The sequence below is a fragment of the Diachasmimorpha longicaudata genome, chromosome 6 (assembly GCF_034640455.1).
Source record: "Diachasmimorpha longicaudata isolate KC_UGA_2023 chromosome 6, iyDiaLong2, whole genome shotgun sequence".
Classification (NCBI taxonomy): Eukaryota; Metazoa; Arthropoda; class Insecta; order Hymenoptera; family Braconidae; genus Diachasmimorpha; species Diachasmimorpha longicaudata.
The window spans coordinates 533,123-552,896 of record NC_087230.1 but is presented as its reverse complement, the minus strand read 5'-3'; the positions used below and the strand labels follow the sequence as shown (position 1 = coordinate 552,896).

The 19,774-nt window shown below is 39.9% G+C and overlaps 2 protein-coding genes across 4 annotated transcripts in view; one reads left to right on the top strand and one right to left on the bottom strand.

The window, feature by feature from the left end:
• LOC135163508 (peptide transporter family 1-like) overlaps window positions 1–19,774 on the top strand; it is a 120,390-nt gene that overhangs the window by 22,731 nt on the left and 77,885 nt on the right. The gene's annotated exons all lie outside the window — the stretch shown is intronic.
• Window positions 13,474–14,401, bottom strand: LOC135163512 (uncharacterized). The gene is made up of 2 exons (XM_064122990.1): window positions 14,243–14,401; window positions 13,474–14,163 (listed from the first exon to the last, which is right to left on the bottom strand). Exons 1-2 carry the CDS (start codon window positions 14,367–14,369, stop codon window positions 13,931–13,933), a joined length of 360 nt encoding a protein of 119 aa, XP_063979060.1. The 5' UTR covers window positions 14,370–14,401; the 3' UTR covers window positions 13,474–13,930.

The window sequence follows — 19,774 nt, the reverse complement described above, 5'->3', positions numbered from 1 at the left end:
GCACTCCGTCATATTTTGTCACACGTGCTAGTAGTAAGTGGGCACGATTGGCGAATTTTCTTCCAGGAATCGCCCCCCTTCCCCCCTTTTTCCAGACGTGTCCGAACACGTTTTCCCCATTGTCCTTTGAGGAGGACGTCGCCGCTCTAGGGCCCCCCTGGGGTGAGGGTCCCCAAAAGAATGTCTTTGTTCGACAGGAAGTGGGTGGTGGGTGGGGGGTAACGGTCACGTGATCCAAACGGGAGGGTGGGTGGAAAATGGGTGGTAAGGGTCACGTGATCCAAACGGGAGAGTGGGTGGGAAATGGGTGGTAAGGGTCACGTGATTCAAAAGGGCGGGAGTGGGGGGAAAGTGGATGGCGTGGGAAATGTGGGTATATATGGGGAAAATGAAATAAATATGTAATACATAATTTATTGAGTATATAAATCATTTATTCAGAAATTATACTTGTATGAGGGGTGGTACATAATATTAGGGATTTAAAAAATAGTAGTAATCAAAATTATTGTTATTATTATTATTAAATTAATGCAAATGGAATATATTTTTTAAAGACCGCTGGTTACAATGCAAACTACCTTTACCAGACAAGTTCTGAAAAGGCTTACTTAAATTTCTACGATTACAATTGCGTTTTTGAATAATTTTGTTGAACATTTTCATAACAATGCGATCGTTACGTTTTGTGTCTGAAGTAAATAGTTTATGAAAGGACTGTAAAGACCGATCATTGAACAACCAGTGAAGCACAACAATGCAGTACTGCCCACAAACATCAGACGATATATCTTGGAGTCTCTTCTGGCTCCATTCATAAACATTGCAATTTCGCTTAAGGCGCTGAGAGATTCTTGTATCGAAGGGTGGCATTCCGAAGCTGTCGAAATAGATTCCTCGCCTATTTGAACCGAGGTAAACGGCAACCCAGTGACTTCCTGCCTGATTGTGGTTGTCGGTGTTGATGATGATAGCACAGGGCCGGGGCCATGTCCAGGGGACACGGTCGGCAGGGTAGACACCTCCAATGCATGCATCTGTATGCGGTAATATCTCCAGGAGCTCAAGGGTATTCATAGAACGTCGGTAATCCGGGAAATGAGCGTTGGTCTCGTTCAGCAGGTTGAATGCAACTAATGCAATCTTATTCTGCGCTCCCATTAAGTAGCCCTCCATTTTCATCCACTGTAGTCGACAATAACCTGCCTTGTGGAATCAATTTCTAGCAAATTGTCATATTCGGCGTACAATAGACAATTTAAATTCTGCTCTGTTGCTCTATTGAAGCGAACTTCAATGCGAATACTTCCACTTTTCACCAGATTCCAATGGCCAGCGGAACTTGCAGATAAATCAGGAGTCAGATCGAACGCGAACAAGCAAAATCCATCGGAATAGGCCGGACGAGAGATGCTATTTCCATGGTCGCTGAAATGTGTTCCAGTACCAGCAAATAGGGTGTTGAATGCCTCCACATCTAGGCAGGCACCAGAGGTGAAACTTGGCTGCAGAGGTTTTGTAGGTACTTGGCGTCCATCGACATTCAGGCATAAAAAGTTTATCCCAAAATTTTGAAAGTTGAAGGGGTTCTTCTTTCTCGATCCGTTGAAACTGACATTGCCAACAAATCCCAGTATGATTCTTTTAGGTAGTTGACCCAAAATGGCATTGTCTATTGTCTCCCCCATAATCCCCCGATGGAGAACAAAAGATTTGACCTCCACCCGTGTCAAAGGATATTTCGCAGTTGTCTTTGCAAGCGTTTTAGCGTGAGCTATCAAAATTCCAGGGCTGAGTTTCACACGGCGAACTATCAAGGAGGCTTCTTCTATATGCACCTTATAATGCAGGGGAGTGGAGTCCATAAGGCAAAAGTCGTCCTTTGCACGGATAAGACGAACGCGTAGCTCTACGCCATTCATCAAAAACTTGTCTTGATTGAACACGTCACAATGTAAATGTCCCAGTAGATCAAATGCTTTTCCACCTTTAGTAATTGCCTGACGTACGGCTAGTCCATCGTTGTTTCTTGCATCAGCCGCCGTTACAGCAATAGAATCCATTGCACCATAGCTATCCGTAGCCCAAAGAGACATTCCAAGATGTGAGGACTTTGCATCGGTTCCATAGTTTAGTAATGTTTCAATGTATGCTCTATAAGCGTACAGGTTATTTGGAGGCGTAACAACTTTTTGGTTGAAATATACATCCACTTGGTTAAACATTGAATGTAAAAAGTTATTCACAGGCCCAACAGAGTCGTCTATACCAGCAGAGCCATCGGGTTTCAGGATTCTGGCGCGAACTTTGATCATGGTATGTGCCAAATCAATATATTCTTCTCCATGGCCTGGTACGATGAATTCAATTGGGGCATCGTCCGACAGCGTAGATACAGGATTATAATAAACAAATTGAGAATTTTCAATACTTGTTTGGGTAGGTGGTATGGTAAATAGGTCCAGCTCCGACTTCACACACTCAGAAGAGTGCGAATGTAGAAACGACATGATGATTAGTTGAAAATATCGTACAAATCACGAGTCTTCCGCTTTGATTTATGTCTCGGTACTTTTTTCACTTTCTTGCTTCTTTTGTTTGGAACGGGTCTTTTCTTTTTATTCTTCCGAGTTTTGGATGTCTTGGCAGATCCACGGCCAGTGAGCTTATGAGAGGCGAGGCGTTTACGATTCCTCTTATATCCTGAGCCACGCATCATGGTCCCAATTTTGTCCTGGGCCCTCCTTTTCAATTTCAGCCCAGACTCGGCTAATCGGTTTTCCAGCGCCACCTTTAAGGGCTTGCCATTTGTCACTACATCCCCAACAACGTTAATACCCGCATTGAGAGCTTCTTTACCGACAGCTCGGGCTGCGCTTCCCAGATAGGGCAGAATGCGTCGAAACAGACCTCCAAGGAAAGCACCAATTCCATGACCTCGTTGATAAGGACTTCCAACGAATATCCTTCCAAAATCATTATATCGGTCCACTGTTCCTCCACCAGCTTGGTTTGCGTAATATGCAATGTACGGGCTCATTTTTTAGTCAATCAATCCTCTTGAAATGAAGTGTCACGTTCAAAGGACCATACTCGAATGGAATCATATCACCCTGATTGCATCTTATATCTATTTCAATTGTGCGAAATGAATACCTCATCAACGGAATATAATGAGGAGTGGAAAACGTAGTACAGTGCATGGCCCCATAGGTATACGTAGAAGCGCTGAATGGTATCACTCGTAACAGAGATGACTGCACGTCACCTGTTACGGAGGGTACACAAAGATCGCTGTAGATGAACAAATTCGCAGGTAAACCTCTGGCCAAACTTGCTGGTGAAGATCCTTGACAATACGGCCTGGCGTTTGTGAGGCTGTGTATACCTCTCTCAAATCCCAACATATCGGATACTTTATCGGAAAAGTCTATTGTATGAACTGTGCTAGTGCAGTTCCTGGAGTTGCAGTGTTTTACAATTTTCACAAAACCTTGTTGCGCTAAATATTCAAATCGGATATGAGTACTCAAAGACGGAAAAGTATTCATGAACCCCACTAAATCTGTTATATCTTTGAAAACTGCAGTAGGTAGAAAAAATGTTTGTACCGAGTTTGTCTTGGTCTTTTTGGGGATTGGATTACTAATGAAATTGATTGGAGAATCTTTTCCATTACGTATATGTAAAAAATTGCAAGGAAACTGTATTTCACTCAGACCCACTACCCATTCTCCTTCCAGTTCAACTTGTTTTGGAAGCAAGGTCGTGAATTTCGATGCTGTATTATCAGGATGATAGCTCATGCTGCTGTTGCTGGGGAGCACCATATAAAATTCGTTTCTCTTCATTTTTTCCCAATTGCATGCAGTTCTGCAGCAGGTATCCAAGAATCAAACTTATCAGGATATCCTTCCCAATGAACAAGAACCTGCTTATTTTTTCCTTTTCCCTTGGAGCGTATGACACGTTCCACTATGAACTCGTCCTTGTCCGTTGGTTTATTGACAAGCACCAATTCTGGTTCGTAGAAAAATCCCTCAATTGGTTCGTCAGCAAAATCCATCAACTCGTATATCGGCAATGATTGTTTGAAAACGGCTTTCGTTATTTTGAATATTTCTTTACTCCAATTAGTTTCATATCCTTTCTCAAAGATGCCTTTCGTTCGACTGATGCGTACATAGTCACCAACTTTATATTTAAAGGATTCTTTACGTGGTTTCTCCGTCTTGAATCGACTTTGTATATTACGCCATACGTATGGTGCATTATCCATAGTCACAGCCGCAGGCGCCATCTTTATTGAAGAATGTCGCGAGTTGTTATAAGACTCGACAATTTGCTTCAAAACATCTGTATACTTATATGTTCGACTATGTGTAAAGTAACGCCACATACGTTCCTTCAATGTCCGATTGAAGCGCTCCACAACTGCAGCTTTTATGTCGGGATTACGTGCAACACGAAATTTTATTTTCTTATCAGAAAAAAATTTTTGGACACTGTTGGCCATAAATTCTTTTCCCTTGTCCGTTTGTATCGAAACAGGAATGCGCCCTCCATTTGTATCCATTATACGTTTGAAAGCTTCAAGAACCTGTGATGCTGATTTGTCTTTCAATGGCTCTACCCAGGCAAATTTACTCAAGACATCAATAACTACAAGTAAATATGAAACCCCATCATTATATGTTTTTAATGATCTTAATTCAACTAAGTCAGCCTCCCACACATCATCAATGTTGGTTACTGTATAATGAAGACGCGGAAATTTACGCTTAATGGGTCTATGAAGGGTATAAGTGTTCTGAGCATTAAGCCAATTTTTTATTTCACTTTCAGGTATTTCTTTCTTATATTTTGACAAAATATTTCGAGCCCCTGTGTATGCCTCAGGCTCTGGAAGGTCAAAATATGTCCTCGAGAGTTTTTCATTGTTCAAAACGGAAGCCATGATGTAACTTTGTCGGTTTTCGCAGTGTAGGGAGAACTAAGCCGGGGTTTTTTCGAGTTTTTACGGGGGCGATGAACAGGAGGAGTGCGTGATCTATAGCTTTTCCTTCTTCTATCTTCGTCTACGGAACTCTCGTCCTCTGAAATTTCAGGTTCTCTTCGATTCCTAATGTCTGGCAATGCTGGTGGAGACTGATGAAACTTGGGATTACCCAGAAACTCCCGAGGGGTGTTCAGGCTTTGGAGATAAACGGCAAAATGCTCCCATCCTTTAGCTGAATATGTTTTCCGTGCTCTGACAACATCTTGTATGAGATCCACAATATTGACACCAGGAAATGTCTGTCCATCCAAAGTCACTTGTCCTTTTGAATTCCATTTGAGTCTGTTAGCAGTATCAATGGCGTCAATGTATTCTAGTATACCAGCGGCTTTTCGCTGATATACTTTAGGTACACTAGCAACAATAGCTTTTGGGTCGTATCGTTCAGCGGTTTCAGTTTCGACGTGGGCCTCCGTTTCTAACACCGGCGTTTTAGTTTGTTCTGTATAAAACAAATATCGCCTCAGAACGTCGTTATACAACTTCCATTTTTCATGGTCATCTCTAGGGCTTTTCGAATTTAAAATTTCCAATAGCTGGGTATCTAATCTGCTTGTAACAGTGCCTGGAGTTTGCGCTGATGGCTGAATTTCTTTAGCCAATTCCGTTAAAACATGGTGAGTATCAACATGTGAAGAATTTTTTTTTTTTAGACGCTCCACACTCTCCTCTGGTACAAGAATCATTTTACGTGCATGTTCCATCCTTATACAATGGCTGAGATAAGTGCGCTTATCAGAGGACCCAGTAGCATTGGCAAAATTGAACCACCTTTCTGATTAATGATTTTTTTCTTGCTGCTTAAACTTTGTTTTTTATCGGCAAGTTTTCTCAATAGTTTTTTATGTTTGCACAGTTTTGATTTCTCACAATTTTTCAAAGGAATATTTCCGTGTAATAAATTTAAAGCACACTCGCAAATGCAGCGAATTAAATCTTTATTAGCGTGTTGTATTATTACCCGGCGTAGCCTGGGTGGTGCGTAGATGAGAGCGTGTAATAAGGCTGTATTCTTTTCCCCAAGCGACTTGCGAACAGAGCCGCTTTCAGAACGACTTCTCGTTGCCATCACACATGAACGACTGGTACACTCCGTGATGCCCCTCCTCCTTTTATATTGCGATCCTTGCGCGGAATATAAACATAATGATGGGGATCACTGGGGAATACATTGGTTCGAAACCTACAGTTTTCAGGAATCGATTGTTTCAAATCTAACAACAAATAGCCATGAGCTGCCGACGTTGCATCAAAATAGGCTTCTTGCAGAAATTTTGGATCTTCTGGATATATTTGACGAGCCAAATGGGCAATTTGTGCACGATCTCTGGGATTTTTAAATACGACGATGTAATTTGTATTCAATGAAATGTCTCTCTGTCCTTTTCCTTGGTGGAATAAATTTTGAGATAGAAACATTACACTGAGATTTTTATGATGGCTTCCTTTTGTAAATAAATCAACTATTGCACCATTCGAAGATTCCCGCATCAAATCGTCCACGACAACCAATTTTGGCTTATTATCATCAAAATCTCCAGATCTTGGTAGGCCTTCACGAAATTCGACAAAATTATTATCATAATCCGAATATCCATTCTGCCACTCAGCGTAATAAAAGATCACTTTTTCAATTTGTGTATCGCACATTTGCTTAATTTCCTTCAAAAACCTTTTAACAAAAAATGTTTTTCCACAACCCGTGGGACCACAAATCATTGCAGTAAAGGGATGTTTCCACCTCGTGTCCATATTGCCTTCTGATTAATCATGCCTAAAATCTCATCATTTTATACAATTTTACGATATCCGAAAATATGGATTTGAAAATGCTAGAGAGGGGCGTGACGTAATGCACCTGTATTGGGGTCAAGTGGGCTTGCCTATGACTAGGACAAGGACAATGCGCGTAGGCGGGGGCAGGTAAAAAAGGCGAAGAAGTGCAGTAGCCCCCCTGTGGCGCCAACAGTAAAACCCCTGACTTTTCCCAATATAGCCCGAATTTTCTCGCACTAACTGCAGTCGTCCAAGGGACATTCACAATGTCGGACCCAAACGATTTAGCGGGGCCCAGTGACCCGACCGAAGAAAATACTACACCTCCACAGGGAGATTTTGATTGGATAAATAATTTTGATCTTGAGTTATTCGGTGATTTTGCCATTGAAAATAATTTTGATGGAGATTTATTCGAAAATTTTAATTCTGCGCTCTTTGATATTCAATGTGGTGGTGGTGAAAATGTTGTGAGTGACCCTAAGGTTTTGGAAGCTGTTGAAGAGTTTAATCTAGATTTACTAGATCAGCAGAATGGTAAGTATCTAGCTTCATACCTTTTTATAATACCGAGAAAAAATTTTAGGCATATTTTTTTATTGAAAAATACTAAACCCAATTTCAGATCAACAAAATGGCCGCGAAGAAGAGATTGAAAATCGATTGCCGGCCTTAAGGACAATACGACGATCACGTCAGAGACTTCCACGTTTCAAACTCGACACACATGTGATGGAGTTTGCAATCAACCCTTTACCTGAAAGTCGTGACCCTGCCGACTGGGTTGAAGAAGCTTTTCGTGATGTCTATAATAAAATTATTGAAGCTGGAGGGCGTGGTATGAATCGAATGTGCCTTACATTCAATTTTGCAAATATGCAAAGAGACAATGCCTGGATAAGTCCACGTGCGATCAAAGGATATGAGTTTCAAGATCTATGGAATCTTGTCAGCTCTATCGCGCAGAGCGCAAACGGTTTCGGATGTGCCGATAAGTTTTGGATCAAACTTCACGTGGCTGAAGCCCCGGTAGGTCAAGGTTTCCTTGAAAACGGCATGAAAAGAGGGTTTAGTGGAAAATGTATCCTTCAGATTTCGAATGAAGATGGCTTGTGTCTAGCCCGATCACTTGTTGTGGCCAAAGCACATGCAGAAAAATTAAAAACCAGAGCTGATAAGGGCAAGATCCACGAGGTATGGCAGGCAATCCGGCAATGCAAGGGAAAAATGCAACGTAAGGAGGCCGAAAGACTAACTCGAAGGGCAGGAGTCATTGCTCCTGACGAAGGCTGTGGTCTACAGGAAGTTGCTCAATATCAGCGATACTTGGCTGAAGAAGGATGCCTTATCAAGGTCTATTCCCTCATGAGAAACGGAAAAGATCACCCTGTGCTCTACGATGGTACACCTGAATTGATTAGCAGAAAGATGACCGTCCGATATACCTTACCGATTGTGTATTATCCTGAAGAGAACCACTATGAGCCAATCCAAAATTTACCTTCATTCTTTGGCGTGAAGTATTATTGCGAGCATTGTAACAAACCTTACACTACGCAAGGACATGTTTGTGATAGGACTTGTGATAGGTGTTTGAAGAATCCTCCGTGTGACTCTACGATTGTTGATAAAATAGTGTGTGACGACTGTAATCGGGAGTTTCACGGGCAATTGTGCTTCGATCAACATAAGAAACCAGGATCGTTCAGCGGAAATAACCCCACCGTCTGTGACTATATAAAATTGTGTGGTCAATGTAATACGAAAATTGATCATCGCAAAATTCAGAATCATGTGTGCCATAAATATTATTGCAACGTATGTCAAAAGGACGAAGATATTTCTCATCTCTGCTATATGCCCACCTTAAAAAGCAAGAAAAAATTGACTTTGAAACGCGTGGCGTTTGTTTTCTACGACTTTGAAACCAGACAGGATGAGCTTCTGCAAGGAACTACAGACGTCAACGTACACATTCCTAATCTTTGCGTTGCCCAAACTGTGTGTGATCGTTGTGCAGATATGACCGACGATGACATTGTGAACGCCAACGATAATCACGGAAATCCGTGTGGCGTGTGTAAACATCGGGAAAATGTTTTCGATGGTGAGGATCCTGTGCGAGGATTTGTTGATTACATCACGTCGATGGGTAAGACGTATAAAAAAGTAGTTTGTATTGCACATAACGCGAAAGGCTATGATTCACAATTCGTTTTGAGAGACGTCATGAAACGCATTAACAGTCAAATTAAAGCGATAATTAACGGAACAAACATTATCTTGATGGATTTTGGGGATAATAAATTTATAGACAGTTTAAATTATTTTCACATGGCTCTTGCAAGTTTACCGAAAGCTTTTGGATTGGGGAATATAGCGAAAGGCTATTTTCCACATTTTTTCAATACAAAAGACAATCAAAACTACGTAGGGCCTATACCTGATAGAAAATATTATGGTGCTGACACTATGGGAGTACAAGATCGTGAAAAATTCTTATCCTGGTATAATGATCGTGTCGATGAAGATTATGAATTTGATTTTCGTAAAGAAATTCTTCATTATTGCAGACTTGATGTTACAATTTTGAGACGAGCCTGTGTTGAATTTCGAAAACTGATTATGAATGCTGGAAATGTCTGTCCTTTTACAGAATGTGTAACGATTGCTTCTACATGCATGCGTATTTTTCAAACAAATTTCTTAAAAGACAAGCAGATAGGCATTATACCTCAGGGAGGATATCGGTTAGGGAAAACGCAGTCGAAAATCGCAATTGAATGGCTCTTGTGGCGCGAACATTGCGAGAATCATCGAATAATACATGCCGGACGAACTCGTGAACACAGAACAACTTCAGGCCTGCGTCTAGATGGTTTTTGGGAGGATACCGCGAATAATAATAAGAAATATGCATATCAGTTCCACGGATGTTATTGGCACGGATGCCCACGGTGTTTCAAATTCAATAGAGATAAAGAGTTAAGTCACAAGGATACACTAGAGAGCCGATATGAGAGAACAGGGGCAATTACACGGGAATTGCGACACTCGGGTTATGAAGTCGTTGAAATGTGGGAATGCGATTTTATTCGTCAAAAAAAGACAGATCATGTGTTGGCGAATTTTGTAGAAAACGTTGATCAGCAAATGTTTATAGCGCTGGATCCGCGCGATGCATTTTTCGGGGGACGAACAGGAAATACCGTAACACATTATGACGTAAAAGATAATGAGAAAATTCGCTATGTTGATGTTTGTTCGTTATACCCATACGTTTTAAAGACAGGGGTTTTCCCGATTGGCCATCCCACTGTCCATGTGGGGCGTGATTGTCAGCTTATATGCCCTGATAATAATATTTCGCGGATAGAAGGTCTCGTGAAATGTCGCGTTTTACCCCCTCGTCAATTATTTCACCCTGTTTTACCAGTAAAAGCCCATGGAAAGTTACTGTTCCCTCTCTGTCGATCATGCTGCGATGATCTTGTACAAGACAATTGCCCTCATGATGATCCCGCTGCTCGCGAATTTTTGGGAACTTGGGTCGCTCCAGAACTTCGTAAAGCCGTAGAAATGGGGTATAAAATATTAGAAATCAGTGAGCTTTGGGAGTATAAGAGTACTACGCGTTATAATCCTGTGACGCGAACAGGTGGATTATTTTCCGAATACATTAACACTTTTTTGAAAATAAAACAAGAGGCTTCGGATTGGCCTGCTGAGTGTGTAGATGATGAATCAAAGAATCGATATATTGCTGAATATGAGGCGCGAGAAGGTATAAAACTTGACAAAGATAAAATTCAAAAGAATGCCGGATTAAGAGCCGTAGCAAAACTTTGTTTAAACTGTCTCTGGGGTAAATTTGGGGAGAGGGAGAACTTGACAAAAAAAGCTATTATTCGAACACATGAGGAATTTGCAAATATAATGTTTAATCCTGAAATTGAAGTAACAGGACTTGTTCCTGTCGATAACGACACTCTCTTCATGTCCTGGAAACATTTAAACGAAGCCGCGGAAATGTCCACTAAGGCTAATGTTGTTATTGCGGCTTATACAACCGCTCACGCGCGCCTAAAGTTATATTCTTATCTAGAAAAACAACAAGAACGTGTTTTATATTATGATACAGATTCGGTAATTTACGTCAGCGATGGATCAAATGAATTACCGCTAGGGAATTTTCTAGGGGATTTGACCGACGAAGTAGAGGGCTACGGAGAAGGAAGTTTCATTACTTCTTTTGTCTCTGGGGGGCCTAAATTTTACACTTATCGCGTAAAAAAACCGGACGGCAGTATCGCGGAAGTTAGTAAAATAAAAGGGGTTAGACTGAATTATGAATCGCGTAAACAAATTCATTACGACTCGATTCGCGCGCTCGTTGTCGATAAAGCAGATCCCTACCAGATCGACTATCATGGTATTCGTCGGACAGTGTATCATGACGTCATCACGAAACCTGAGAGTAAGATCGTACGTGCGACAGGCCCAAAACGGCGGCTTGATGGTTTCGCGACACTGCCCTATGGTTTCAAAAAACCGCGACTGAACCGCTGATAGTTGGCGCACACTGTTTTTTAAAAATTAAGTATTTTATGCATTTAGATTGATTGTAGTAGTTTTGTATAATATTGTTATGCACGAAAAACGTTTGTAGGCCTGCATTATTTAATAATTAATTAAACAATTTAATGAGTAGGGGCTATTCCTCCACTCGCTTAATATTTTATTGTAGCCTCGAATAGTTATTATCATTGGATAGGGAATCGTTTGTTGATAATTAATATCCAACTTCCATATTTTTAAGTTTATTTGTTCATTAGATATTAATTTTTTAAAAACTGGGCCCTACAGTGTTTACATTTGCGCAGAGCCTCCTGGTGTCAGGAGGCGGCCCTACGGTTTTACCGACACTGTGGAATTCTGGGAATGTACGTTTGTGGGAGGGGTTACCGATTGTCAGGGGGGGCGCCACCGTCAACTTTGACGGGGCGGGTTTTTAGCCGTTCGTATTTCGAATTGAAATACGAAGTTTCAAAAACCCGCGGCCCGCGAAAATGGAAATTAGCTGTAAGAAAAATGTATGATATATAAAGAAAAATAAATAAATATATAAATAAAAAAGAAAAAAGACTCCCTTCAAATTTTTCCCCATCCCAATTCCTATTCCATGATAATTTAAAAATAAACGAAGGAAACATTAAAAAGAAAAACAACAACAAATGTTTATTTAAAAAAAAATTTATTTATTAAAAAAACTTAAATCTAAACTACATTTTTTTTTTTTATTTTCGTCTTAATAATAATGATCTTAAGGCTAATATAATTTTTTTTCTTAATATTTAAACTTAAAACTAAGGGAAAGAAATCGAGGGAAATAAATAAAAAAAATAGAAAAAAGAAAATATTTATTTAAAAAAAAAATTTTATTTAAAAAAAAACTTAAAACTAAAATACAAATTTTTTTTTTTTTTTGTTTTGTTTTCTAATTTAATACTAAGGGAAATAAATGAATAAACAAGAAAATATTGATGTAAAAAAAAATTTAATTTTATTCAAAAAAAATCTTAGAACTAAAATACAATTTTAAAAAAAATTTTTTTTTAAATTTATTATTAGGGCGGGGGGGGGCGGAGGGGGGATCTCAGTCCCACTGCTCCAGGGACCAGTCCTCCTCCGTCAGGTCAGGCTGGGTGGACTCCTCCCCGAAGAGGATCCTGAGGGCCCAGGCATCCTCGACATCGTAGAGGGCGAGCACCTGCTCGCCCTCGGCCTCGAACTGGCGCGACTCGCGCCTCACAGCGCGGACCCACCGCGCTCTCGGGGTGTCCGGCCCAACACCTCCCTCCCAACGGGCTCCGGCCTGAAACAAAAGGAAAATAAAAATACATTAATATGCAATAATTATAGGAAAATAAGGAGAGGAAGGGGTGTATTTTAGGAGAGGACTGATGGGAATGGCAGGAAGGGGTTAAAGGGAATAAAGGGGGGGTTGAAAAGAGAGAGGGAGAGAGAGAGAGAGAGAGAGCGAGACAGAGAGAGACAAAACTCACCATGAAGGCCTCGTCCTCGGCATCCGCCACCCATTTGGCGGCCCTGGCGTGCAAATCCTGGATGGCGAAAATGTTTTCGCCTTCCAGGGTTTCACCCTCTGCGTCCTCCCAGCGCAGCCACGCATTGGCCTCCCTCAGGTAGGCCCGCTTCCTCCGGATGGCCTGCATCTGAAAAAAAAAAGCACAATGAATTAAAAATTTACAAACAAAAAAAAAAAAAAGACAAACAGAATGAATTTAAAAAAAACTAAAACAAGCGAAAAACGGAAACTCTAAAAACTAAAACAAACGAAAAATCAAAAACTAAAACAGCAAAAATTAAAATGAAAATATACGCGGATTTGAAATTAAAAAATGCGAAACCTATACCCCGCGACGGGAAGACATTTAAGTCTTATAAAAAATAAACACGCGAAATAAAAACACTAAAATGAACCCGCGGACGCGAAACACATATCAAAAACCGCGAGAAAAACGAAAAAACATGCAAAAATAAATATTCAAAAAATTACCTCGCGGGCTAGGTGCTCCTGGCACGCTCCTTGACAGGTGACTTTCACCATTTTAAAACAATTTTTTTTTTAAAAAACGAAAAACACAAAAAACACTAAAACTGGACACTGGAGTCCTCCGGATGACGATGGTGAAAGAGGGCGAGTAGTGGAACCTCACGGTTTATATAACTTTTGCCCCACTATTCGCCCTCAACCCTCTAAACCGTAAGTTAGAGGGAGATGGGGGTAAGGATTTATGTAGGAAAGACGAGGAAAAAGTCAAAATTGTTCTCTAAACCCTCTAAACAACGAGAAGGAAAGAGACAATAAACGAAAGACTACAGGACGCCGACGAAGAAGAAGCGAGAGAGAAATTTCTCCTAGCTTCTACGTGAAAAAAAAAGGGCTGGGGACAGGAGAGGGAATATTGGGTCTTGCCTAGCAATAAAAAAAAGTCAAGACTCACAGGTAATGCAATAAAATGTATGACTTTTATTTCAGGTATTCAAAAAAATACAGACATGTTTAATGAATTTTTAACCCGAACGGTTACTGGGTGATAACGGGGTGAAATCAAGACTCTGGATGGCCAATCCTTCATCATCATCATCCCCGCTTTGATCCAATTGCATCGCAATTTGATCAAGCTCTTTTTGGCGCTGCGTTGGAGCCCATCGCCCTCCGTAATCGTCCTCGCGATTCCTTTGTTCTAGATTCGCGCCCAACGCGACTAGAACGGCCTCGATTTCCTCGATAGATTTTCGCGGTTCTGAAACAAAAAACAATACAAGATTAGCCTCAATCAATCTAATCTCAAAATTCATATGATTGATTGATTGAATATTTACTTTTCGGGGTTGAGGTCGCGAAATTCAATGATCCATGCTGAGCATCTTCACCCTCGCGTTCCAGGATTAAATTGATCACTGATGGAGTGCTGGGAATGATCTCGATCGATGAATCCAATTCCATCATGGGCTCAGGGATGATATCCTTCGATGTGTTGTCCTTGGATCGATTTTTGTCTGATTCGCGAGCTCTAAATTGTCTTTGTTTTTCCTTAGCTAGTTCGCGACGTTTTTCGCGAGCGATAAAGTCGGCCTTCTTTTTTTCCGCGAGTTTTAAACGTTTTTCGCGAGCCTGTATTTTTTTCAGATCCTTTTTCTTATCAATGTAGTTCACTTGATTGAATAAATCAAGATCTTTTTCTAACATATTAATCCATAACTTTTTTTCTTCTGTACTCACTTGCATAATTTCACTTGTTTTTTTATTATTGACTTTCAGGATTTTAGAGCCACTTTGAGTGCTACCGGGTGATTTATGGCCCAATCGTCTGGCTGAGTTTTTCTTCTTCTTTTCAACCTTTTGAAGGTCAAAGTCAATATTTATGACAGGACCTGTCTTGGAAATCTCATGTCTTTGAAGTTTCACTTTTTTCACTATTTTTTCAATTGATCTTTTCTCATCACTGTTATATTGCACTACACGATCACTAATTATCTTAATTCCGTTTTGATTGGCCTTGTTTCCACCATATTTAGATTTTTTAGGTTTAAAAGTTCCAGGCTGATAACCTGATTGATAACTGGATTTTGGAGATGAGTTCATTTGACTTGATGTCATTTTGACGTAAAAAACGTAAATGCAGTAAAATGATCTCACTGGGGTCCTTGATGCATCCCTAGTTTAGAGGAGGAGGGGCTAAGTTTTCCACACTTTTTTGAAGATTTGCCCTTGGTGGGGGGTCCTTTGCATACCTGATGGGGCGGATGCTCGAGTTTTCCTTTTTTTCGCCCCCCCCCCCACTTGTTTTGCATTTGTTGGCTATTGAAAGGAAAGGTCAATGATTGGCCCATTTCCTTTCTTGTAGACCAATGTCTCCTCCCCCGCAGGAAGATAATATTCTTCCTCACACGCCCTAAAAAAGTAGTACCAATAGAGTTTTTCCCCCACTCCTGCTTTGCATAATCTTGTGTGTTCTATGCAGTCGAAAAAACCATTTGACTTCGACATTTTATATAATAATACATCACTATTATGCACAATTGCTTTAGTAACCACAGCCAAAGTTTTTTTCATTTTTCGCATATTTCCTTTCATTTAATAAATTCGCGATTGCAATGCTTCTCAAGGATGGAGGATTATATCTCATTTGAAAATTCGATTCGATTTCTTTATTAGATTCTGCAGGTTCTTCATTGTAACATACTTTAAAAGTCGTACACATGTCTATGCCCTCATCTTGAGAGTGTAATTTATCCCTGCGATATCTGATATGGATTTTATTCCATATTTCACCGAGAAATTTATATTTGCATACACAAGAAGGATCAACAAGGAAATCTTCCACTTCGCATTCCAATCCTGACCCTATCGCGATTTTCCGCGCTTTTGTTGGACTGCACATGTCATCACTATCTAGGTAATCATCATCGGTATATTTATCAACACATACGCGTACTCTTTTCTGGCGAAATTGAGGCTTTTGTCGTCCCTCACACGATTCGCGACCCGCGAGATATTTTTTAAGGGACTCTAAATCGTAACTTGCAAAGTTTTTAGACATTTTTACTATTGCAATGCCTTTTAACGAATGACAACAAACGCGTCACTCGATTTAACAAAAAAAATCGGTATAGGAAGGTTCCATAGTAAGAGTGGGGGTACCGCGCAACATACAAAAACCGCGAAAGTGGGGCGCATGTGTGACGCCGCCGCCGCAGAACTCCCTGCGGTGGGGGATAATGTGTGACGGTTATAGGTCTGTCATGCGTATAGTGGGGGATTCTGCCCCCTCCACTCTCATACGTAGCGCTATAAAACGCGGGTGCTCGCGGTGGATTTGATTCAGTCGTCCTGATTTCATCCATTCATTTTTTCAACATGGAGAGCAACAAACAAAAGGGATTCAGTGATGCTGAACAGCATGTGGTCTTGTCTCAAGTTATATCTTTGAATAGATCAGAGACAAAACAAATTCGTGTCGGCTTAAAAGTTACGTGTTTCGGTCAATTCGTCCCGGTTGTGCAATTTATGGGCGTACGCCCGAAACGCGCCATATTGTCAATGACACGAGAAGAATGGGCCCTTTTTTTCAACGATTTGGATGCTGTAACCGATTACTTTGACCCTGAGAAGTTCCACCCAAAGATCAACCACAATCTACCTGCAAAGGAATTTGGGGCCATAAACGTGAAATTCCACCGCAGTTTTGAAAATCCCTGCGTGACCTTTGTTCGCAATGATGATGCAAATCAGACTCCCATAATGATGATGGGACAGAGCATCATTACATTGAAAAACAAGGCTGCATGGATTAATCAGTGGCTGGATTTCTTGGAGACATTGCCTCTCAAGGAATACAAGGAATCGCTTGTACAATCAATTAAAGGAATTGCTATGAATTATATGGATTATAATAGAATGCCTGCCACGGAGGATCTTCATCATCGCATACGCGTAAATTTCGAGGAAATTTATCTCTTGGCTCGCGATGATCTTCGACGTACAATACCCCACGAAAATCTTGGTTATTTGTATCAATTATTTGGAGAATTATTCCATAATTGTTACAATTATTTGGATAAATTCGCGGGAGGGGCTTACAGAATGCCCTCATATTGAAAAACCATACACATATGATTTTATGTAACTCATTTGTAAAATGGAACCTACGATTTTATGAAATATAAAAAAAGGATAAAATTCAAACCCTATGTTTAATTATTTATTACAAAAACCCTCAACATCTTTTCAGGTATAAAAAAGACGGAAGGCAAAAAACATTTTTGATCTTTAAATAAAAAAAAAACCTTTTAAAAGGAAACAACATGCACTAAAAGAGAGAGAAAAAAGGAGACATCGTTGAGAATTTTTCCAACGGTCTTCCATAGAAAGGGAAAATTTATTACCCTAAAAAACCTGTAAAAAAAATCATCCATTTACTGCGCCATTCATGCCAGGGCATTGCGCAATCCTCCATCTAAAAAAAAATAATGGGCCCAGTTTCCCTTAACACGTGAACGACATTCCATTGCATAACAATGGAATGCTTTCAGGCGTTTTGGGACCTGCCCGCATTCCTTGCCACCCACCCACCACCCACTTCCTGTCGAACAATGACATTTTTTGGGGACCCTCACCCCAGGGGGCCCTAGAGCGGCGACGTCCTCCTCAAAGGACAATGGGGAAAACGTGTTCGGACACGTCTTGAAAAAGGGGGAAGGGGGGCGATTCCTGGAAGAAAATTCGCCAATCGTGCCCACTTACTACTCGTGCTGTCTTTATTTTGAAAACACAAAAAATACTTTCACAATTTTTTATAACTTTACAATCATGATTTATATAAAATCGGAGGAACTTGAATGTTGAATTCAATGATGGGACTATTTGCAGCGCTTCGATTGAGGCTGAAATAGATACCGATTCATTCCGAGTTGTTACAACGTTAGACACTAAACTTGAACTAAAAATCAAATGTGTATTTGCACATAAAATGATCCGCCAAAAAACAAAAACAAAACATGTTTTTGTAAAAAAATGCGCCAAGCATATATTTCGATGTTGTTCATTTGAAAAACAAAATTAAAAAAAAATTATCAGCCTAGAAAACTAGGCGATATAAGTGAAACTTCATGGATCTCGATGGGCACTTGAAATGAAAATACACACCCTAGCCAGCAAGTTTTATGAGATAGAATTAATTCCCCGATAACCGAAGCCACTATTCATTATTTGGGAATTTCTAAGGGTGTTAGGTTAATGAAAAAAAAGTTAGTTGTCGTTTTCGCCGCCATTTATAAAAAATCTATTCATTCACTTCTATACTTTCATGTTTAAGAAAAGATACAATTGGTTTGTGATCTGACAAATATAAAATGAAAACTCGGGATTGTAAATTATTTAAATATCCTGAGAAAATTGCATCGATTGTAGTGCCTGATCTGGTTGTTGAGTCTTTGGGATTATTATTCATTTTTAGATAAAATTTACTTTCTAAAAATTGTAGAAGTGGTTGAGCTTCTTTCAAGGCAAAATTTACATTAAAATCACCACTTAAAATCATGGACATAGTGTTCAAATCTTCTTCTAATTCTGCTGCGCCAGAGGGAGTATATGCCAATAATGCTCTATGTATAAATTTTATGATATCGTTAATGGGGAACTTGCATGCGGCCCAGATTTGAGAAATAAATGTATTAATAAATAGTTTAACGCCTATGGAATACTCTCCAATGAAAAATGCATTCTAACTCATTGCAGTTTTTTTTTAACAATCAATCGAAAATTGCATAATTTTGAACCACTTTTTCACGCTCGTGACGTCATCAGGCGGTGACTCCGGGTTCTTATTGCAGCCACTAGATGACAGCACTGATTTTTTTCTAAATGTAAGCCGGTGTCAACAAACAGTAGAGGTTATATTGTTAAATGTCACTTCTGCCCAGTCATGGGTGAGAATAACCTGCGGCTTCACACCACAATTTTCGAATATTTTTGCACGCAGGAACTGTTATAAACACTTAATTCGGGGTTGACACAGTTGAGTTCGCACACGATGGTACAAAACAATATTTGTATGGTTGTTTTTTAACTTTTTTACTGTCGTTTGACATTTTGGAGTATTTGTGAGTGTTTTAATCAGTTAAGGTTAAATCAGTTTAAATAGGTTTAATCAGTTAGGGTTAGGTAAATTTGATATACCGACGGTAGGAAGCTATGATCCGGTAGATGGCGCCACATGCGGAAATATAGGACCCGCCTGATGACGTCATGACAACTTTTGGAGCATTTGAAAATTTCATTTTTTGAACAATCGATAATGAATTGTTAAACGATTTTTTAAATGTTTTTTCATGAAAAATCTATTATTAGGACCATTAACTATGTAAAAAAAAAATAAAAAAAAATCATGCAAGTTCCCCATTCTGTGGTTCGATACTGCAGCCAAGACTTAATTGTTCCCTTGTTGATGAGACCACTCAAATGACTGGACTTGTGAATTTTCTTTTTCTTAATGTTTACATTGATGCAATGATCGTCATCAAGATGTCGTGGCAGATGTTTCACCATTATATTCACTTCAACTGGAACATTGATGATCTGTCCATATATTCCATATTGCCCATGTCCATGCCGTAATCGCCGTATTGGCATGAATGTAATTCTCGGTGATATCAGTCTTTCTGATACCGAATCAAGGGGTGGAAGATGGGAAGGTATTTGTACACATGAGAAGCCATTATATACTGACAATATTGGGATAGAATTAGCGTTGAGTGTTCGAAGGCAGGTGTAGCAAATTTTCATTTCATCTCTATTCATTGTTGGTGCAATTGTGTCTGAAATCTCACTATGTTGATTGACTGGAGCTCTCG

What these genes read in the sequence shown, in the direction of transcription:
- LOC135163512 (XM_064122990.1), bottom strand. Translation starts at nt 14,369, where the DNA reads ATGATGGAATTGGATTCATCGATCGAGATCATTCCCAGCACTCCATCA. An exon ending in CGCGACCTCAACCCCGAAAA is followed by an intron (nt 14,164 to 14,242) that starts GTAAATATTCAA and finishes TTTTTGTTTCAG; the next exon opens with AACCGCGAAAATCTATCGAG.